This window comes from Lotus japonicus, chromosome 3 (genome assembly GCF_012489685.1).
Source record: "Lotus japonicus ecotype B-129 chromosome 3, LjGifu_v1.2".
Taxonomy (NCBI): Eukaryota; Viridiplantae; Streptophyta; class Magnoliopsida; order Fabales; family Fabaceae; genus Lotus; species Lotus japonicus.
The window spans coordinates 74,584,108-74,606,905 of record NC_080043.1 but is presented as its reverse complement, the minus strand read 5'-3'; the positions used below and the strand labels follow the sequence as shown (position 1 = coordinate 74,606,905).

Here is a 22,798-nt window from a genome sequence, read left to right as displayed (position 1 = left end):
TAGCTCTACCCCAAAAACATGTGGGACATCTAAAACACACACTTCACACTCAAAATTTGACATCTGAAATGTAAAGTTTGCAAGACTTAACATATACGACTGATCTATGCTAAGAAAATGTTATTTTCTATGCCACAATATTTCTTACCAAATTGTAAATGTATAATGAATTATTCGAGTTAAAAAGTGTGTTTTTTTTTACACCGCCACTGACGATGAGAGAGTTGTGATGAGAGGAGTCAGATCAAAGGACAACTGTTACATGTGGACATCAGAAGAAAAAGCTCATGTTTCCATATGTTTGTTAACTAAAGAAGATGAGGTGAATGTATGGCATCAAAGACTAGGACATCTCAACTACAGGAGCATGCAAAAGATCATTGCTGATGAAGCAATAAGGGGATTGCCCAATTTGAGCTTGGGAGAAGGAAAGCTATGTGGAGAATGTCAGATTGGTAAGCAAACCAAGGTGCCACACAAGATGCTCCAGCATCAGACCACGACGAAGGTTCTGGAATTGCTTCACATGGATCTCATGGGTCCCATGCAGGTTGAAAGCTTGGGAGGAAAAAGGTATGTGTTTGTCTGTGTAGATGATTTTTCAAGGTATACATGGGTTGAATTTATGAGAGAAAAATCAGAGACTTTTGAAATATTCAAGAATTTATGTTTGAGACTTCAGAATGAGAAGGACTGTGTGATTGTAAGAATCAGAAGTGATCATGGAAGAGAGTTTGAGAATTCAAAATTCTTGGAGTTCTGTGGAACTGAAGGTATTAGCCATGAATTTTCTGCCCCCATCACTCCACAGCAGAATGGAATTGTTGAAAGGAAAAATAGAACTCTCCAGGAATCAGCTAGAGTAATGTTACATGCTAAGAAGATTCCACACCAATTCTGGGCTGAAGCCATGAGTACTGCTTGTTACATACATAATAGAGTCACCATCAGGGCAGGGACATCCTCTACACAATATGAGCTATGGAAAGGTAGAAAGCCGTCTGTAAAATACTTTCACATATTTGGAAGTAAATGTTATATTCTTGCAGATCGTGATCCTATGAGGAAGCTTGATCCTAGAAGTGATGAAGGAATTTTCATGGGGTATTCTATGAACAGCAAAGCTTATAGAGTTTTTAACTCTCGCACAAGGACCATGATGGAATCTGTGAATGTGACTGTGGATGATGAACCAAGCAAGAAGGAAGAAGCAGTTCTGAATGAAGATGATGATGGTGCTGATGTTCCAGCTAATGCTCCAGCAACCGCCCTCGACAATGAGTCAGAAACAAGTGCTGATGAAAAGGAAGACAAAGATATCACAACAAACAAAGCTCCATCAATCAGGGTTCAGAAGAATCATCCTCAAGAAAACATTATTGGTAATCTTCAAGAAGGGGTGACTACCAGATCCAGAAGTATAATTGCTCACAGTTGTTTCATCTCTAAGATAGAACCCAAGAATGTTAATGAAGCTCTCACTGATGAATACTGGATAAATGCTATGCAAGAAGAGCTAGAGCAGTTCAGAAGAAATGAAGTATGGGAGTTAGTGCCTAGACCTGAAGAAGTAAACATCATTGGCACTAAGTGGATCTTCAAGAACAAATCAGATGAAGCTGGAACAGTCACAAGGAATAAAGCAAGGCTTGTTGCTCAAGGATATACTCAGATAGAAGGAGTTGATTTTGATGAGACCTTTGCTCCAGTAGCTAGACTGGAATCTATAAGACTCTTGTTAGGTGTTGCTTGTCTTTTGAAGTTCAGACTTTATCAGATGGATGTGAAGAGTGCTTTTCTGAATGGTTATTTGAATGAAGAAGTCTATGTTGAACAACCTAAAGGATTTACAGATCCGCATCATCCAGATCATGTGTACAAGTTGAGGAAGGCCTTGTATGGTTTGAAGCAAGCACCTAGGGCTTGGTATGAAAGGTTAACTGAATTTCTTGTAAGCAATGGGTACAGCAAGGGTGGAATTGATAAAACTCTGTTTGTGAAGAATGACAGAGGTAAGCTCATGATAGCACAGATTTATGTGGATGACATTGTCTTTGGAGGAATGTCAAACTCAATGGTGGAGCATTTCGTCCGACAAATGAAATCTGAATTTGAGATGAGCCTAGTTGGTGAATTGAACTATTTTCTAGGACTACAAGTCAAACAAATGGAGGATTCTATCTCAGAGTAAGTATGCTAAAGGCCTAGTCAAGAAATTTGGTCTTGAAAAGGCTGGTCACAAGAGAACTCCTGCTGCTACACACATCAAGATGTCCAAAGATGAGCAAGGAGAAGATGTTGATCAAAGTCTCTATAGAAGCATGATTGGAAGCTTGTTATATCTCACTGCTAGCAGACCAGATATCACCTTTGCAGTTGGTGTATGTGCAAGATTTCAAGCAGCTCCTAAGGCTAGTCATCTGCTACAAGTCAAGAGAATTATCAAGTACATCAATGGCACGAGTGACTATGGTATTCTCTATACTCATGATACAAATTCTTCTTTAGTTGGTTTCTGTGATGCAGATTGGGCCGGTAGTGCAGATGATAGAAAGAGCACATCTGGTGGATGTTTCTTCCTAGGGAATAATTTGATTTCATGGTTTAGCAAGAAGCAGAATTGTGTCTCATTGTCTACAGCTGAAGCAGAGTATATTGCAGCCGGAAGTAGTTGTACTCAACTCATGTGGATGAAGCAAATGTTGAAAGAGTATGATGTTGAACAGGATGTCATGACATTGTACTGCGACAATCTCAGTGCAATCAATATTTCCAAGAATCCCATACAGCATAGCAGGACCAAGCATATTGATATTAGACATCATTTCATTAGAGACTTGGTGGAGGATAAAATTGTCAACTTGGAGCATGTGACAACTGACAAGCAGTTGGCTGATATTTTCACAAAACCCCTTGATGCTATCACTTTTGAAAAATTAAGAGGAAGTCTAGGGATTTGTCTTTCTGATGCATAGCAATTAGCGTGCCCTAGTGTGTCAACGGCTAGTTTATTCTTGGTCATCATTAACAGCCGTTGTGACATCAGCAGAGAGAAAGTTACTTCATGGTTCACATTTCCTATAACTACCTCCAACGGGCAAATTGTGTTCTCTCAACCGCTTGTGCATCTATCTTCTTCAAGACTCATCATCTCTGATTTGCAAATCTGTTTCATTGTTCTGTACTTTGCTTGTATTTCCTCTCGATTCGTCATGTCTCAAAGTTCAGGAAAGAAGGAATCTGTCAAGGCCAAGATTGAAAGAACTGCTAAAGGAGTCAAGTGTATGGGTTTGAAGAGTGATCCTTCTCAACCGTCTTCTGTGTCCAAGAAAGCCTCCAAGAAGATGCGATCAAGAAACCCAACGTGTAAGGTCTACAAATCACAGGTCAAGAATAGCAAAGCTCCGAATGTTCCTATCCTTGAGGATGTTCCTGACGAAGAAGAAATCAATGATGAAGATTCTCCAGTGAAATCGCCTCCTGATGTTGTGCCTGATGTTGTGGCTGATGTTGAGACAACTGGGTCTAAGGGAAGTTCTGCTCAAGAAACTCCTGGAAAGGATTCCACTTCTCATGAAAATTCAGGCGATGCTACCACGCCTAATATCTCTGTTTCATCCTCGTCGAAGGATGCTGATCCAGCCTCTGTTCAGAAAATCTCTGATGATGCTTCTGATGATGTTCCTCTGACTGGGACTTTTGCTGATAGTGTTGCTGCGAGAATGAAGAAGAAAAGAAGGATTTCTTCTCCTGAGATCACACCTACTCCATCAAAGAAATCCAGACAGGCCAGTGTGAAGAGTAAGGGGAAGCAAAAGGAAGCAAAGGCTCCCACTGAGAAGAAGCAGAGGAAGATTCCAGTTGAAGTTGAAGACTCTGAGTCAGATGTTGAAGTCGGTGTTCAGGACATTCGATCTTCTGATAAAAAGAAGTTTTCTGGTAAGCGTGTTCCTCAGAATGTTCCTGATGTCCCTATTGATAGAGTGTCCTTCCACTTAGAAGAGAATGTTCAGAAGTGGAAGTTTGTTTGCAAGAGAAGAATGGCCAAGGAAAGGGATGTTGGTTCTGATGTTCTTGAATGCAGAGATGTTATTGCACTTATTGAGAAAGCAGGTCTGATGAAGACTATTCAGAATGTTGGAAGGTGCTATGAGAAGCTTGTGAGAGAGTTCCTGGTGAATCTCTCTGTTGATGTGGGACTTCCTGATAGTGCAGAGTTCAGAAAAGTCTATGTACGGGCTGAATGTGTATTGTTTTCCCCTGCTGTGATCAATCAAGCACTTGGACGGAGTGCTATTGAATTTGTTGATGAAGAAGTGTCCATGGATGATGTTGCCAAGGAGCTTACTGCCGGTCATGTGAAGAAGTGGCCCAGCAAAAAGTTGTTGTCTACTGGAAATCTGAGTGTGAAGTATGCTATTCTTAACCGGATTGGTGCAGTGAATTGGGTTCCTACTCAACATACTTCTGGTGTTTCTGCAACGCTTGCCAAATTGATCTATAGGATTGGCAAGTCTATGGCCTTTGACTTTGGAACTTTTGTGTTTGAGCAGACATTGAAGCATGCTGATACTTGTGCTGTGAAGCTGCCTGTTTCATTTCCTTCACTTCTTACTGAGATAATCTTAAAGCAACATCCTCAGATTCTGAGGGCAGATGATGTGGCTATGTCTCGTGGAGTTCCAATCACTTTGGATCACCGTTTGTTTATGGAGTCACATGTTCTAGACATTGCCTTACCAACCAGCAGGACATCTGCTCCTCCTGTGACTGAATCTGACGCTAAGGCCAGCCATCATTGCTGAATTACTGGAGGTTTCCAAGGCCTTGCAGGAGACAATCAGGGTGAGCACTGCCAGGAAGCTCAGAGTTGATGCGTTGCTACTCAAGCTACAGGAAGAAGAACGTCAAGATGGTGAACACCGTGCTGCTGCTCCGAATGTGAGTAATGAAGAGGAGGAAGGATCTGAAGAGTGTAGTGCAGGAAAGGACTCCAGTTCTGAAGACTAGTTTGTTTTGTTTCTGCTGTATTCGTGCACCCTTTGCAAATTTGTGCTAAAAAGGGGGAGTAGTTGCTAGTATGCATGTGTTTTGTTCAGATGTTTAAGTGACAGATGTTTTCAGCTGTTTTTGAAGTTTCAGAAGTGTGTGAACAGTGTTTTCAGAAGTTGTTTATTTTCAGAAGTTTGTGGTTCATAAGTTGTTTATTTTCAGAAGTTTGTGGTTCAGAAGTTGTTTATGTTCAGAAGTTTGTGGTTCAGAAGTTGTTTATGTTCAGAAGTTAGTGGAAGTTGGTTCTGTTCAGATGTTCGCAGATTACAACCCTCCAGAAGTTTGTTTTGGTTCAGATGTTCATGTTCTCAGAAGTTAGGTGAAGTTGCTTCTGTTTCTACTGTGCTATGTGTGTTCTGATAGTGTTAGCTCTGGTCTGAAGACAAGTTCAAGACGATGGCTATGTTTGTTTTCTGAAATGTTACTTCTGATGAGCGGTATTTCTGACGGTGCTTCTGATGAGCAGTATTTCTGTTAGCTGTACTTCTGGGTATGTGCTGCCAGCTTCAGATGGTAGTATTTCTGATACGATGATGTTCAAGCTAATCTATTTTGGTGTCATCATGTGCTAAGGCTGATTGTACCTTTGGTTTTGTGTTTGTGCTGCTAAGTGGTTGTTCCGACTATGTCTTCTGAAGTATGGTAGTTGGTTGTGTAGATGCATCAGTTTGAGGGGGAGCTCTGACTAAGGGGGAGAATTGTCTCTCTAGTTTTTTATCCTCTCTGATTGTGAGTTGTTTTAGACAAAATTTGACAAAGGGGGAGATTGTTGGAACATGTTGCCTTGCATTTTGTCAAAACAACTGATTGTCGAAGCAGATGCCGTGTGGCATCTGACCTCGTGAGGCTAGGACATCAGTCCTCAGCTCGTGTTTCTGTTTTGGGCCTTCTGAAGATTTGTTGAAGATATGTTTTGAGTTACTTGAGGAGCAAGTAACTATCTCAGAAGGGTTTTAGTTGTTGGGTTGTTATTTGTTGAAACAATCTTTGTTAAAAGATTGATTTCTATCTTTACTTGTGCAGTAAGAAACCGAATCTATTAAGATTACGTTTTCAAATTGCTGTTATTGGAATCTGTTTCTTCAGCCCGTGCTAACTCTAAAGCCCATGCTACCGCTGCTGAAGTCTATAAAAGGATGAAGACCTAAAACGTGAAGACTACCGAAGCTGAAAGAGAGATTGAGTGTTTTAGGATTTGTTATTGTGCTTCGTCCTTTGTTATTTGTGAATCCTCTTTGCTCACTGATTCTATAAAGCAAAGAAGGGTTCTGTGTTGTTTGATTACATTCAAACTCTGATTGTTCATTGTGTTTACCAATCATTGTGGCAGTGATTGAGAGGAAGTGAGAGGGGCTCTCATACTTAGGTTGAGATTCTAAGTAGAAATACACTGGGTAGATTAGGAAGTGAACTATGAACTGAGGTGTTCATGAGTGTCTGTAATTCCTGAATCTTGAGATAGTGGATTTCCTTTCTTTGGGTGCAAACCCTCCAGACGTAGGTGAAAGTTTTCACTGAACTGGGTTAACAACTTCTGAGTGTTATTGTTTTGTTGTTAAGTTTTGTTTATTGTTAAGCGATTGTCGAACCTCTTGTCCCAGCATCGTGTAGGACAATCGTATCAGAGGGAACCTGAATTACAAAGATGAAAGTTAAAAGAGAGACAGCTAGGTAGCCATATAACCAAGTACTATGAAAGATGTCATTTTCTCAAAATTTGGGTTTTTTAAGATGAAAGTTTTTTTTTGCACATATTCCCTACCTTCTAGATTAGTCTATGCTTTTTTTACAAGTAGTCGTGATTAATTTATATTTTTGATAGATTAAAAAAAAGTATGGATCGAAAGTGGATGTTTACCAACCGTTTGTCGAACGAATATGAGAATGGAGTGAAAGAGTTTATCGCATTTGCAGTTGAGCATGCTACGGACTGCAATAGTATAATATGCCCGTGTTTAGATTGTTGTCATTCAAGGCGAGTTAATGTAGTTGAGTTGGAAGAGCATTTACTACGATTTGGAATTGATGAAAGTTATACCTGCTGGACAAAGCATGGGGAGAGAAGACATGAATCTAGTAATTTGGAGGCTAACGTGAGTCATACTCTCAATGTTGATGCCGAGACAAATGCATATGAGGGCGATCGTGTTGAAGAGATCGTGAACAGGGTTGAAGAAGATTTCAGAGAGTGTCCACAGATGTTTGATAGGTTGAAAACTAATGCAGAGACGCCATTATATGATGGATGCGTTAAATTCACAAGATTGTCAGCAGTGTTACAACTGTATAGCTTGAAAGCCGGCAACGAATGGACTGACAAGAGCTTCACGAAGTTACTAACTCTCTTGAAAGATATGCTTCCAGAGGATAACGTGCTTCCTAACCGATTATATGAGGCTAAAAAAATGCTTTGTTCAATTGGATTGAGCTATGAGAGAATACATGCTTGTCCAAAAGATTGCATCTTGTTTCGAAATGAATATGCAACGTTAAAGACGTGCCCTCGATGTACAGCCCCCCGGTATAAGAAAAATGAATCATCTCCAGCAAAGGTGGCATGGTATTTTCCCATAATACCGAGGTTTAGGCGCATGTACAATAGCGCAGAAGATGCAAAGAACCTGAGATGGCATGCAGAAGGAAGAATTGATGATGGAAAGCTTCGACACCCAGCAGATTCACCTCAATGGAGAATCATTGATGATGATGAGTCTCTTTTTGGGGAAGAAGTAAGGAACCTACGCCTTGCACTATCAACTGATGGAATTAACCCACATAGCAATCAAAGTAGCACCCACAGTACATGGCCAGTGATGTTGATGATTTATAATCTACCTCCATGGCTATGCATGAAGCGCAAGTATATGATGTTGACTATGTTAATCTCTGGGCCCAAACAACCGGGGAATGATTTAGACGTGTACTTGACTCCTCTAATTGAGGACTTGAAACAACTATGGGAGGTCGGTGTGGAGGTGTATGACAGGTTTAAGGAAGAAAAATTCACACTAAGAGCTGTGTTGTTTGGTACTATTAATGATTTTCCAGCTTATGGTAATTTGTCAGGATACACTGTTAAAGGACAATGTGCATGCCCTATATGTGAAGATGGTACAGATTCAATCTGGTTGGAACATGGTAAGAAGACTGTTTATCTCGCTCACCGTAGATTTTTGCATCTTAATCATCAGTATCGGACATGGACGAAAGCTTTCAATGGGAACTCAGAAGAACGAATAGCTCCTGTGCCATTGGATGGTGATGGTCTATTTGAAAAAGTGAAATACTTGGACTGTAAATTTGGTAAGGATTTCGCTAAAGAACTTCCCTCACTGGGTTGGAAGAAAAAATCAATTTTCTTTGAATTGCCATATTGGAAATCATTACACGTACGACATTTTCTTGATGTCATGCACATTGAGAAGAATGTATGTGATAGTGTAATTGTTACATTATTGCATGTTCCGGGAAAGACTAAAGATAGCATCAATGCGAGGCTAGACTTGCTTAAGATGGGTATACGAACTGAACTAGAACCGGTGCAAAAGGGAAAACGTACATATCTCCCTCCAGCTGCTCACACTTTATCCAGAAATGAGAAAATTGTTTTTTGTGATTTTCTTAATGTGTGAAAGTTCCAGAGGGATACTCATCAAATATCAGAAACCTTGTATCGATGAAAGACCTGAAGTTGAAGAACTTCAAGTCTCATGATTGTCATGTAATCATGGAGAATTTTCTACCCGTTGCTATACGCTCCATTTTACCCAAAAAGGTGCGAGGTAGCATAACAAAGTTATGTTTCTTCTTCAAGGCTATTTGTAGCAAGACCATTGATCCTGATAAGTTGCCGGCGTTACAGAATGAAATTATTGTTACTTTGTGTGAGCTTGAGATGTATTTTCCACCTTCATTCTTTGACATAATGGTTCATCTAACTATTCATTTAGTTAGAGAGACACAATTGTGTGGCCCGGCTTATATGAGATGCATTAGGTGCTTTTGTAGCATGGCCAAAGTCTCTTGTGTTGAAAGTTTGACAATGCGTGATAGGGGTGGTGTTGTCAAGAGCCAATGTTAATTGTTTTGGTGGTAGATGTGGGGTGTGTCTTTAAAGTTCTGATTCAGATTCATGATGCCGGTTGGTTGTGTTGGTGTGGTTGATTGATTGTTTGATTGCTAGTTGGTTTTAATTGTCTAAATACTTTTATGTGTAGACTTTAATATATAAGATAAGATACTGTTGTAATTATCTTAGTCTTTCAAATTATTGTTCTCATGCTTCCTATATGGCTGTCATTTGTATGATATATTGATCCACTGTGCTAGTTTTTTTTGTTAAACTTTGCAATTTATGCACATATTCCAGCTTCTAGAATACAAGTAATGTAACTTAAATGGTGATTATTTTTATATATCTTTATCTAATCTAAATAATTCTAACAGATAAGTTTTTGATGCCAGGAAAAAAGAGGTTTGCTGCTGAATGGAAGTTCTATGTTGCCTTTGCTACTGAGAAGGAAGACTAACTGCAAAGAAACAAGTTCACTGGTTGTTTCATTTGGAGAAATGGTAATAGACTATGCCTACCATGAGAGGATTGCCACTTACAATGTAGTTGTTGGTATCTGGTTTCCGGGATCTTAGATCTATGGAATTTGTTTATGGACAATTTTTAATTAATTCGGTTTCTAAGTGTAGTTTACAATCAATGTCTGTTTATTTAGTTTGTGGGTAGAATTTATTTGAGATCTCAGAACTATATGGAATTTGTTATGGTTTCAGCAAATATATGGATTGAGTATCAACTATGAAATTAGCATTGCTCTAATTTTATTGGTTTATTCCGTCAAAATAAGAATTTATTGGTTTCTGTTAAAAAAAAATGGACTGTCAACAAAAAAACAAAAAAAGAGTAAAGGTGGCAATTATAACCGTTGCTAATGTGTAGGTAGCGATTTAAAAAAAAAAAAAAAAAGAGTAAGGTAGCGGTTCCTATAAAATATTACCCTACCTGCGTAGCGGATATAACCGCTGCTAATGTGTAGGTAGCGATTGAAAAAAAAAAAAAACGAGTTAGGTAGCGGTTCCAGGAAAAACATTTCACACGTGCGTAGCGGTTGCAAGCGCTGCTAATGTTTAGCGATAGGAATCGGTTCCTGGAACCGCTACCTAAATTTTAATTGAGTAGCGGTTTGGAACCGCTACCCAAATTTAGCAACGCTGAGTTCAGCATCACACACTTAACCGCTACCCAACACTGAAGGGAACCGCTACCCAAGCCCTTTTTTGTGGTAGTGATATATGAATATAGAGTATCATTTTAAGAAAACAAACACATTTGTTGAGTTATTATTTATTTTGACTTTTACTTTTCGCAAAATTATAAGTTGGTAATATCTTTCATACTCAAATTAATTATATGTTATACATTTCTTCTACTTATAAAAAGTCAATTATATCATTTGATTTACACATGTGGAGTCCATTTGGATCATCTTTCGATAAAAGTATGTTTGATATAATGAAATTTGATAAAAAGAATGATAAAAGATTGAATTTTTTATTTATGAAAATCATACGTAAAATTTTAAAAATTGAATGTTATTCGGATAAAATAAATTAAAGTTAAATTAATTTTAGATATAAAATTACTAAAAAGTTCATTTATTACGTTTTCAGACTTATAACATATTTAATTATGTTTACATTTTTCTCCTTAACATACTTAATGAAAAATGTGATTCTTTCAAAATATACTATTGTATTTGTGGGAAAAAATATTTTTTCTTCTTTTAAATCAGAGTGTGTTTTGGATAAACGACCAAAAAGCATGGTGAACCAAAATCACGGTGGAAATAAACAACATCGTTTTACTATTGTACACTATAATTTTGTAAAGTGTTTTCAAATATACATATATAAAGGCTTTGTTTGATCTAATTGGCCCCCCTGATGTCAAAATTCTGACTCCGCCCCTGGTAGTAACAATTTGCAAGTTGCATAAAACTTAAAAGTTAGAATATACTAGTATTGATCTCGCATACTTTATCCTTCAGAATTCTTCTTAGGAGGTCACTCATCCCAATATTGTTCCAAGGCAATCCTCCTTAATCTTGAAATTTTTAGGAGTTGAGCTCCTGAAAAAATATGTATTTTGTTTGAATTTTCCATACACGAACGAGCAATATTCGCCAATAAGTTGGACTAGATTTAAAACTGTTAGGGACAAATTCATTACATGAAATTGGGGTTGTTTGTTTTGGCAAACTAAAAAATATAAATTCAAAGTTAAAATGAATAAGAAATAAATAGTTCAGATTAAAAATAAATAAAAATATAGGAATTAAAATCTCTAAAAACATAAGGACCAAAATCTAAATAAATGAAACTATAAGGATTAAAACCTGTAAAACTTAAATTTGTTAAAATAGTATTTAAGGACTAAAATTAATGTGAAAAAAGTATCTCACTTGGTGTAAACTATTAGTCAAATCAAGAAGTTAAACGGTTAAACTGATTAATCATAAACTATTCCATGTTATGAGAAACCAATTTCAAAAGTCTATGGGCCCGTTTGGTGCGATGTATAGTATAAGGCATGATAGTATAAGACCTGATAGTATTAGGCCTGATAGTATAAGCCCTGATAACTTTCTTATACTATCCAGCGTTGGGCCATACTCTGTATAATTTACCATATCGTTTAAATTAATGCAATTTCATGTTTAGTGAAGTATTGAATAATGATATATAATAAAAATCGAATATGGAGGTGATTATAACGGTGGTGGCGGTGGTGATGGAAGTGGTGGTAGGTTGGTGGTGGTGGTGGCAATGGTGGTAGGTTGGTGGCGGTGGCGGTAGTGGTGACAGTGGAGATAGGTTGGTGGTGGTGGTGGCAGCGATGGTGGTTGTGGTGGTGGCGATGATAGGGTGGTGGTGGTGGTGGTAAGGCGGTGGCGGCTGCGGTAGGGTGGCAACTACGGTGGAGGGGGGAGGCAATGGTGGTGGTGGTGGCGATATGGAGGTGGTTGTGGTATCGGTGGTGGCAATAGAGTGGTAGCGACGATTATGGTGGTGGTGGCGATAGGGTGGTGGTTGTGGTGTCGATGGTGACGGTAGGACGATGGTGGTGGTGGTGGTGGCAGCAACACCAGTGGTGACGGTAGGGCGGTAGTGGCGGCGGCGGTGGTGATCGGGTGGTGGCGGCAACACCGGTGGCGGTGGTGGGGCCAATGGTGGTGTAAGTTGGCAGCAATGGAGGGTGGTGGTGATGGTGACTTATATACGTCACAACCTTATCATGCCTTATCCATCACTCACATGATGGATTAAATAATACGTCATTTTAACGTATAAGAGGATTTGATGGATAAGTTTATACAATACAATGTCATCATCAAACAATGGATAAACTCATAATGTATTGTATAAGCTTATATTATTATGCATAATACGGCGTACCAAACGAGTCATATATTTTTCTTTTCGCTTCCTAATACGGCAAAGTGCGCGTGAGAAGGGGCATATGTCATATGAGATCCGTTTCCATTGCAGACATTACTAGCTGCAGCACCCAATTCAGTGGCTATATCAACTCCAAGAACAAATTCTCCAAATTCTACGGATGTTATTTAAAATAAAGAGACGGCTGCAGTATATTGAAGCCTTTTACATCCTGTATGCGATTGCGGTTAGAAGGGAGACACGGAGAGCCAAAAATAGCAGAGTCTGCAGCAATTGAGTTAACATTGAAGAGTTACATCATTCAAAAGACCAAGCATGAAGCATCATATCTTTATCCAATCTTATAAATTATTTTTATGTTAATTAGTCATTTTTAACTAATGTGAAGCTACAACGCACACTTAAATTCTTAAGATATGTCGCTCGTTTATATACTGATTAAGGCACCACTGATTAATATAAGTTGTTAATTTAGACATGCTATTAATTATTAATAACAGTTTTACTTCTAGTTTTAGTTAACAGAAAAATTATAATTGGCACCAAGTGCATGCCTAGTCAGACTGAGTTGCCACTCAAATCTTAAATATTTCTAGCCCCACCTTTTGACTACATTGGATGATTTGGGTCAGGCAAATTTAGTCCTTCCGTTAAACCCAAATATTTTATTCCCTCTTTAAGTAAATCAAATAGCACTGAAGACCAGAGTTTGTTTTTAATTTAGTAGAACTAAGTTTGGTCAATTTAACTAAGTTTATTAATTTCAAAAAGTTTATAAAAATTAAGTTTAGTAGAATTAAGTTTGAAAGAATGAGTTTGTGTCTGAGAATTGTATCGTAAAACTAAATTTTAAAAAGGATTTTTCTTAAATAGTAAGTTCATATAGAATTATTTTTAAAAAAGTGTAAAAATGTATAGATGTATTTTGTGGGTACTCTCACACTAGGATGATTTTTTTTTAATATAAAATAAGAAAAATATCAATTTGGTTGAATGCAAGTTAAGTAACCCATAAACAAGATTAATTACATTTTTAGTCTTTTAGTTTGAACATTTGTAATTTTGGTCCCTATATTTTTTCGAGCTTAACATGTACCTCTACTTTTAAAATTAAACAAATTTGGTTATTCTTTCAATTTTCATATACATAAAATCATCAAATCTTCATATTATTTTTAAATATTTTAGAGTTTATGGTCAATTTGATATATGATACAATTAAAACGAGGAAGAGCAGGAAATGAAGACATCACTAGAGGAGGAGGATGATTTGAGGGAGGAGGAGGTTGCAAGGATGACGTGGACACAGAGGATGAGGGGCAGAGAAAGTGAGAGAGTGAGAATTTGAGGAATGGGACAACCCTAATCCTCATTTTATTTAGGCTTAATTGCAACTTTGGTCCCTGACGTTTACCAATTCCACGAATTTAGTCCTTCACCTAATTTAACTACACGGATGGTCCCTGACTTTACTGGTTGTCTGCAACGTTGGTCCTACCGTTTATTTGTTAATGGAGGAGGTTTATGTGGATGGTCACTTAGCTGATGTGGAAGTCGAATTGGAGAGAGAAAGAGACCAGCAACTGATTCAACCTTCTTCCTCGCCTCCAGGGACTCGTTCGTTCTTTATCTCTTCACTTTTCGCTCAATCTCAAGCTTCGAAACATCTTCCTCACGGTGCTCTGTTTTTTAAGGAGGAAGAGGGTAGAATATGATCGTTGAAGGTCTCACGTGCAACTCACATGCTTCCCTCTCTCTTCAGTCCTTCTTTCTCTCTCTCCAATTGGACATCCACGTAAGCATCCTCTGTTAACAAATAAACGGCAGGACCAACGTTGCAGACAGCCAGCAAAGTCAGGGACCATCCATGTAATTAAATTAGGTGGGGGACTAAAATCGTGGAATTGGTATACGTCAGGGGCAAAAGTTGCAATTAAGCCTTTTATTTATTATTTGCATTTTATTTACCATATATCGACCTAGAGGATTTGGATTATATCATTAGTGTCCGTCATTTGAGTGCGCTTAAGAGACGTGAATTAACATCAGCCAGACTGACATTACTTTTTTTTTCTCATATGAAACGATGTTTTTAAAATTAATGAGGACTTTGCATCGGTCCAGCCAACATCAATTAGTGTTGGTGTTGTGACCGACGCTATTTTTAGCGTTTCTTATAGGTGATTTATTTCATGTTTTAAAACCTATTAATAAAAAACCTTTTTAGAAAACTTACAAAAGAACTTCATATATCGTCCCCGCGGATGGTTCAGTGTAATCTCTTTTCTTGCTGCTAATTTACTTCACAAATTTATTTTCCATGAAAACCTGCAAATGGCTAAGTAAATTGGAGAAAAGGTTGAGTAGTAGTTGTCTGACTTCTCATAGTTCCTTGGTGCGCAGACCGCAGAGTCACAAAGTCAAAAGTTTCTCCAACCTAAATTGTGAATCCTCTTCATCAAGAACCACTAGAAGCAACAATCTTGTATATGCGGCGAGAGGAGTTTTGTTTGATAGCTGCCAGGAAATGGTTTGTACAAGATGAGGAAAAGTTGTAGTGCAAGATTTATGAGGTATCCACAATTGATGGATCAGAATACTTGCCAAATCAAAAGGAACAAATGGTGGACCATATGCAATTACCTTTCTCTTTAGACACATTTTGAAAGGTTCTCCGTTTACCGTGAAAATAGTTTGATAGGACCAGATTGCTTGCAATCAATGACAGCTGAGCTAGGAGATATAGCCATTAGTTGTTTCAGGACATCACAGTTGAGGTTTTAATTATTAGACGGAAAATATTGGGTAGACACCGAGAAAATGACAAAAAGAGTGACACAATGATATGTGATATGAAAAAAAGATAATGATAAAATGTAATATTATGTGTTCATTTTCAGCTGAAATTGTAATTATATTGTTCAAACATGAACGTTAATTAGCGATCCCTAAGAGTCTCTTTCAATTTTGAGATTTAGGGATCGATGCATGTGAGATCCCAAGTTATAATGCTTCAAACTGTTACAACCTCATTTTGGAGTATTGAAACTTGGGATCTCACATTTCAAGTCTCGAACATGAAATAGACTCTCAAAGTCTCTTGGCATTCACGATTAGACATCATAATTAGGGTCTAAAATCAAATCATGAGTGCTGTTAGACATAGACCTCCTAATTTAATTCAACCAAATTAAAAGGAATTGGATTCTTCTTTCCAAATGATCAAACAAAGTTTCTCAAAGCTACTCTTTATATACTGAAATGAAAATTTAATTAAGGGTCTCTTGTGATAGGAGCAGAAGCACACACCTGCTATATTCACAGAGTATTCTTAGTAATAGATAGATTAATTTAACAAGAATGCATCAAAAGCGAAAAACTACAAATAGATTCCCATATGATTAACAAAATGTATATAGACCTATTGCCAACCATCTGGATACTTTTAGCTTAGACTAACAACAATAAAAAACATTTCTAATACAAAAAATGGTCTCTTCACATAAAGATCATAAAATTGAATGGCAATTACTTTTGGACTCAAACATCTTTAATAATAATTCCAAAGTTGTAGAATTCTTCCTAATTATTCAACTGAATAATTTAAGCAATACTTGGCAATTAGCATTATGAAGAAGCCAGGCTAATGCCAAGCTTTGATATTTTTGGGCATAGTGTAGATTAAATTGAACCAATATAACATAACAAGAACAGGGTTCCATCGCTTAGGGCACAATGAAATAGTATAATCCACAATCTTGTCGGATAGCAGGAGACAAGTGTTCAATACACGAATTGAAGAATTGCCTGGGAAATTGGTTATGGTAAATAAGTGCTTCTTTTGAGTCACTCATAAGGGATGGATGTGAAGGGTCAAAGAAAGCGTTGAGATAATTTGCAAGTGGAGTTTATTCTTGGAATATACCACAAGGCTCTTTTGGGCTTATAGAAAAGCATAATGCTCTTTTGGTTTTCTCTTGTGCTCCTTTAGCACATCATATTAGATCTGATAATATATAAGATTACATTATAAGTTATAATGAGATTGTGATAAAGTATAAGTTACTTGAAAATAAATTAATTTCCCCCGTGGCCAGTGGCCACCACATCTTCCATGAATTTATTTTTATTAGGCATAATAAAATATCATTCATAAACATTCATCACAAAATATTAAGAGAATGCGTGAATGAGTTCTTACAATTATAAATTAAACCTGCTATTTCATTCAACATGAGACTTCATTCGCATTTGTACTTCAACAACAAGCACACTCATTTATTCTTCTATCTCATTTAATTTTCACATATTTTTTCATATTATCTCTATTTTCTTTTCTTATCATATCACATATTATAAACATTCATCACAAAACAACAAGCACACTCATGAGTGAATTTGAGGTATGAAGATAATTTTGTATACATGAAATCCTAGGCAGCTAGTGGAATAACTTATTTAGACCACAAGATATGGTTCAATTGGCAACCCAACCTCTAATTTAGTCTACTTTTATCAGAGTGCAAGTGTTCAAACCTATTGAAAATATTTAGAACGTAATCAAGGCCAAGTGAATTCCTAAACGAATAATTATCTTATACTTGAAGTGTATGGGACACCAAAAACCTACTTGTGCAAAACCTATTTATTTTGAAAATTTTATTTAGGGCAAAAGACTAAAAAGTACATGTATCACTGTGAAACTAAAAAAATTTGAAGGTTGAAATACATTGTCAAAGAATGTAGAGCATCATTTAAGATTATTTTATTGTATTGATAGAAGACCAAAATGCATGTATCCCAGCTAAAGTACAACAATGGAAAGTGAAAACACATCATCATTGTACAGCGTTGTATTTTAGTATTATTGAGGTTGTCTAAATAACTCATGGTGAAATTTGAGTTAAATAACTCATGATCTAGGTGGACCAATCACATTTAAATAAATTAATTAAATTTTTTATATTTTATTAATCAATTTATTTATGGTTAAATATGTTTTTGTCCCTAACTACACATGAATCCCAACTTTTGAATCAAGGCCACAATTGATGTTTGTGACGATACTCAGATGTCAGCAAACAAGGTTCCAATAATGATTAAGAAAGAAGAACAAGATTAAAGATGGATGAGAAAATATCGCTCTTTTGAACCGGTTTTTGTTTCAGCAGTTTGCTTTGTTTGATTGTGACCGAAGACATAATCTATTTTTACTTTCATATTTTGTTATTTAGTTTGTAAAGGATAATTTTAAATTTTGGTCTTCATTTTTAAATTATAAATCTTAATTATATTTTATTATTTTGGTTGTTTTCAATCTACCTCTCTTTTCTATATATCAAGAACGACGACTATGCTACTTTTATTTTTCCGATCATAACGAGGTTAATTGTTATTGGATGCAAGATATAGATTAAAATATGCATTAACTTAAAAAAAAAACATAATCAGATTGTACTAGAGTAGTAAACCTGAAGTTAGTTTCAAAAAAAAACTTGAAGTTAAAATAATTTCTCCGGGGCATTTGATTTCATTTTACAATAGCATGAAATGGGCTATTATAATTCTTGACAAATTAGTATATCTTGAGGGCCCTGGGGGCATCACACCCTTGCACTTGGCAGCACACTTGTCGAGTTTTGAGGATCTAATCGACTCTTTAACAAATGACCCCCACATGAGGAAAAAATTTCCCTTTCTGTAATAGGTTTATAGAGGAAATGATCCTCATCATTTGGGTTTACTAATTCTTTCTTGCTGACTGATGGAGGAAAATAATTAATTGGGTTATGGATATCGCTCCTTTCCTCTTGCTTTTTGTGTGTCTCTTGGCTGTGTGTGTTACAATGTCTGGCATTTAGGAAACTAAAATTATCATGCTACAACTATGGTTTATATTTTAAAGGGCATAAAAAAAAATACCATGCTTCTCATGTTCTTTGTCTCATACCCAATTTTCACAAGGTGCACCCAACGCGTACTCTTCTTCTACTTTTTACCATTTGTTTTCAAAAAAATGATTACGTGATTGGGTAGTACAAAGACATATTTAATTTACGTGTGGTTTATTTTGTTTTAGGTTGGTTTTAATCCAATTGAACTATCCACCCCCATATTATCCCAATTTCGTCCAAAACAAAAAACCAATAACACATGAATTCTTAAAAATAATTAAATCAGGCAGCAAATAATAATATAATTAATTAATTACACTTTTTTTTACCTATATTTTCACGAAATAATATAAATTTGTTTTGATTTTTCTATATTACATTTGATTTCAAGGTGGAAAAAAATATAAAAATATTAAATAAAGAATGAAGAATTAGAAAGAAGTGAATTTTTTTTTTCGCTCAGAGCCTAACTTAAGTGCCTAGGTTCATAATACATCTATTTATCAAACCTGATAGTGCCGTTAGATATTAATACATTATAAGCTTTAAAATTAGTTTTAGTTTTTAAATATCTGTAAAATAAAATAAAAAAACAATAATGGATATTTTGTAGAAATTTATTGATGAGAGGATAGTAAAAAAAAACAATAATGTTAAAAACTATGCATATTGATACGTAGATTGTAGATTAAATTTTAATGAAATCATGCATTTTTTTTTTTCAAAATCATGCATATTGATCCGTAGATTATAGATTAAATAAATTTTAAAAAAGTAACCCATCGAAAAAATTATAAAAAATTACAAAAATATAATATTATATATTAAATATAATATAATCAAGTCACCATTGCACGGGTTTTTCAACTAGTTGGAAACTATACCAAGGTTACTTATTTTGAGAGAAGGCATTTTTAAATTGAAAGTATATTTATTTACTTTTCAAACAAACAAGATTAGGGAATAAGCATATTCATAGAGACCACAAATCCATATCCATATTCTTTTATCATAAACAGCTCCAATTAAGCAAACAAACAAAAATTGTAAAAATGAGTTGAAGGCCCACTAGCTAAGAAAATAAATAAATAACCCCAATTTTCGCTCGTTTATTTTGGCCATAAAAATCAGTCCAAAAGTGAACCTGACGTGAATCGAACACGCAACCTTCTGATCTGGAGTCAGACGCGCTACCATTGCGCCACAGATCCGATGTTATAAGTATTCCAATTTTTAATATCTATTCGTGAGCTTAACCCAACGTTGATGAGGTTGGGCCCAGGCCCAACGCGATTCCCCGAAACCCGAGCCGGAACCAGCTGAACAGCGATACGGTTTTATCTTCTCTCTCGTTGTTGTTTGAGATGAGATGGAAGAGCAGATAAACCTAACCATGAAGCGCACAGCGTAAGCTTTCGAATTCTCTCAACACTGGAGCCACGAACTACAACTGAGGTATCTGTTTTCTTCCCCTTGCTTCTTCACTTCAATTTTCTCAGTAGATGCTGTAAAATCTTTTATTGTGATTTTGTCATTTTACTAGTTGACCGAACATGATTCGAAACGGATGCATTGTGCACCAAGGGTATGCCCCTCTCAATACTAGGCCTTGCAGAGGTAGTAGCTCTGTCTTCAGTTGCGCTTCTCAACTGCCTGCTAAGGTTGCTGTTTCAAATATCCGGAGTTCATGGGGACATAGTTTGGAAAGTAAATCCTTGGTTCCTCGAGGTACATGGCTTTTTCATTTACTGAAATTGAATCATTATGATGTGAATTGTTGAAGCTTCCGAGTTATGAAACTATTATTTGATCAATAAAAATTTGTCCACACCCGAGGGAATAGAATGTGATGAGTGATGTGATAGAAAATAAAGATAGAGATAAAAAATTCGGTGTATTGGAGTTAAGTTGATAGAATGAAGTTAGTTAGGTTACGGTCTTAACTAATTAGGAGTTTAGACGGTTAAATTCTGCAATGTATAAAATACACTTTGTATTATTCGTTTCATTCTAGGAACTAGATTTACTGAGAATGAAATGAAAATGATACAAGGATTTTGTATATTGCAGAATCTAAGTCTCCTAATTAGCTATAACGGTAATCTGACTAACTTTCTTCTATCTTCCTAACTCCAATAGGGTGGAAACGAGATGGAGAGATAGTGAGTGTGAATGTATCAAAAGTCAAAACCCTACATGATGTTTATAAAAATGGCCTCAATGGCCATGTATGATTTTATTGAATGTGATGCTTTCATATAACATCTTCTTGGGGGTTATGAGTATAATGTTTAGAGATTTGTTAAATCGGGCTTCGTATAATTGTTTATAACTCTTTCTCTGCTAGGAATTGCATTGTCAAACATGTCTAGTGCATCTAGCCTACTTTTAAGTGGGGGTCAAAACCTATTGTTTCGTACTGTCCCTGTGTTACCACCCAGGGTGCGCAAGTCTTCTATGGCCCCTCGAGCAGCGAAGGATGTACCGTCTAGCTTCCGTTTCCCTCCCATGACAAAAAAACCAAGATGGTGGTGGAGAACACTAGCATGCCTCCCTTACCTCATGCCTTTACATGAGACATGGATGTATGCAGAGACAGCGTACAACCTGCACCCGTTTTTGGAATTCTTTGAATTCTACACATACCCTTTTCTTATGGCAATTGGTAGCCTGCCGAGCTGGTTTCTCATGGCGTACTTTTTTGTTGCATATCTTGGAATTGTGAGGAGAAAAGAATGGCCTCATTTCTTCAGGTTTCATGTGGTAATGGGAATGCTATTGGAGATAGCCCTGCAGGTTATAGGGACTGTGAGCCGTTGGATGCCATTGTCACTCTACTGGGGTAAACTAGGAATGCATTTCTGGACTGCTGTTTCTTTTGCTTATCTCTTTACTGTCATAGAGAGCATAAGGTGTGCTATTGTCGGTATGTATGCTGATATCCCTTTTATCTGTGACGCTGCATATATCCAAATTCCATATGATTAATGAGGAAGATGTAAAAAGTTTACATTTCTGTTAATTGTTGTTGTATCAGAGTTTTTGTTAAGGGGAACTGAAGAACAAGTAGTCTTTTTAGTATTTATTTGATGTTTATGATTTTTCTTACTTCGTTTTATTGATATGGATCAAGTTTGTATTCTCAGGGTTTATTTTCTCTCTCTTGGCATTTCCTTTCTAATATTTTTTTTTCATGACAAATGCATATTTTCTTTTCATAGTCTTTACTTAGGGATGGCAATTTTAAACATGTTAAAGAACTTATCTAATCCACAACGAGGAATCTGAGATTGATAGGACACAATGCATTAATAATCTTTCACATGATTTAGTTTCAGGGCAAGCTAGGGATTATTTGCTCGTGGTGTGATTCAAGGCTTGCTCAGCCTCTTTCTTAGTTACTTTTAGAAGTATTATTTTACATGCTTGAGCAATATCTTTCTACACTTGCTTGTCAATAACGGGAAAATAGTGGAGAATTGTCGATGAGAATAGGCAACTCGTATATATTTTTCATTAGAATACCAACACACTTGTAGGTTGCACCAAAATTAAGTTTCATTTACACTCATTTAAGTAGAAATGAAGTGGAGAGAACAGAAGAGAGGGAAAGTAAGATGTGATGAGTGATATGATTGAAAGAGAAGAGAAAAAGAGAAATGGAAATGAAGGTGAAAGTGAAGTGGCATTGTGAATGAATTATAGCTCTTTGCATCAGCAATTTGTTGGTTGGATGTGTTTGGATTCATCATTTTGTTTTTCTGGCTGCAAGATATTCTTCCTCATCTGCTTTTTGTTTGTGCTGACAATGGTCTTTCAATTTTTTTTCATAGAAGATTCTATTAAAGCCTTAAGGCACTTGGATTAGCAGAACAAGAGTAACAAATATTAATAGAGCAATTTTGCAATACTGTATCTGTTTTTGGTCAACTGCAATACTAAATCATAACGTAATAATTCAATAAGAGACATGTTATAACTAAAAGGATAATTCCATCATGGCCTTCCATTGAATTTTTGGTCTAACTTGGTTCTTCCAAATATGTTATCGTGGCCAGGCCCATTACTGCCCAGCTGGGTTAAAACCCAAGTTGGACTTTCAGATTTATAGTTTTTCTAAACGCAAATGCGTCTATTTATAGATTTAGTAAAAAAAAAAATTGACTGTGACTCAAAAAAATCATTGATTTATAATTTTGTTTTACTTTAATATGTTTTTTTGTTGATATTTTGGAGGGTCAAAGACCCTACTTTAATATGTTTTTATAACACTTTCATAGTTAGGTTATATCTTGTACAATAAGCAAAGAGCCATTTAACCACCGACATACAGCGTGCATGGTAAATGCCTGGCAAATTCTTTTGGCAGCCAGTCAATCCCC

The 22,798-nt window shown here is 36.4% G+C and overlaps 2 protein-coding genes and 1 non-coding gene across 3 annotated transcripts; 2 read left to right on the top strand and 1 right to left on the bottom strand.

The window, feature by feature from the left end:
* The first annotated feature begins 6,887 nt into the window (after positions 1 to 6,887).
* Positions 6,888 to 8,684, top strand: LOC130744712 (uncharacterized). Its single transcript, XM_057596869.1, has one exon. It carries the CDS (start codon positions 6,888 to 6,890, stop codon positions 8,682 to 8,684), a length of 1,797 nt encoding a protein of 598 aa, XP_057452852.1.
* A 10,871-nt stretch (positions 8,685 to 19,555) lies between these two features.
* Positions 19,556 to 19,627, bottom strand: TRNAW-CCA (transfer RNA tryptophan (anticodon CCA)). Its single transcript has one exon. It is a non-coding gene; the product is annotated as a tRNA-Trp (tRNA).
* Positions 19,628 to 19,722: 95 nt separating this feature from the next.
* Positions 19,723 to 21,524, top strand: LOC130745864 (protein TIC 20-I, chloroplastic). The gene is made up of 3 exons (XM_057598267.1): positions 19,723 to 19,871; positions 19,960 to 20,144; positions 20,764 to 21,524. Exons 2-3 carry the CDS (start codon positions 19,970 to 19,972, stop codon positions 21,402 to 21,404), a joined length of 816 nt encoding a protein of 271 aa, XP_057454250.1. The 5' UTR covers positions 19,723 to 19,871; positions 19,960 to 19,969; the 3' UTR covers positions 21,405 to 21,524.
* The last annotated feature ends 1,274 nt before the right edge of the window (positions 21,525 to 22,798 follow it).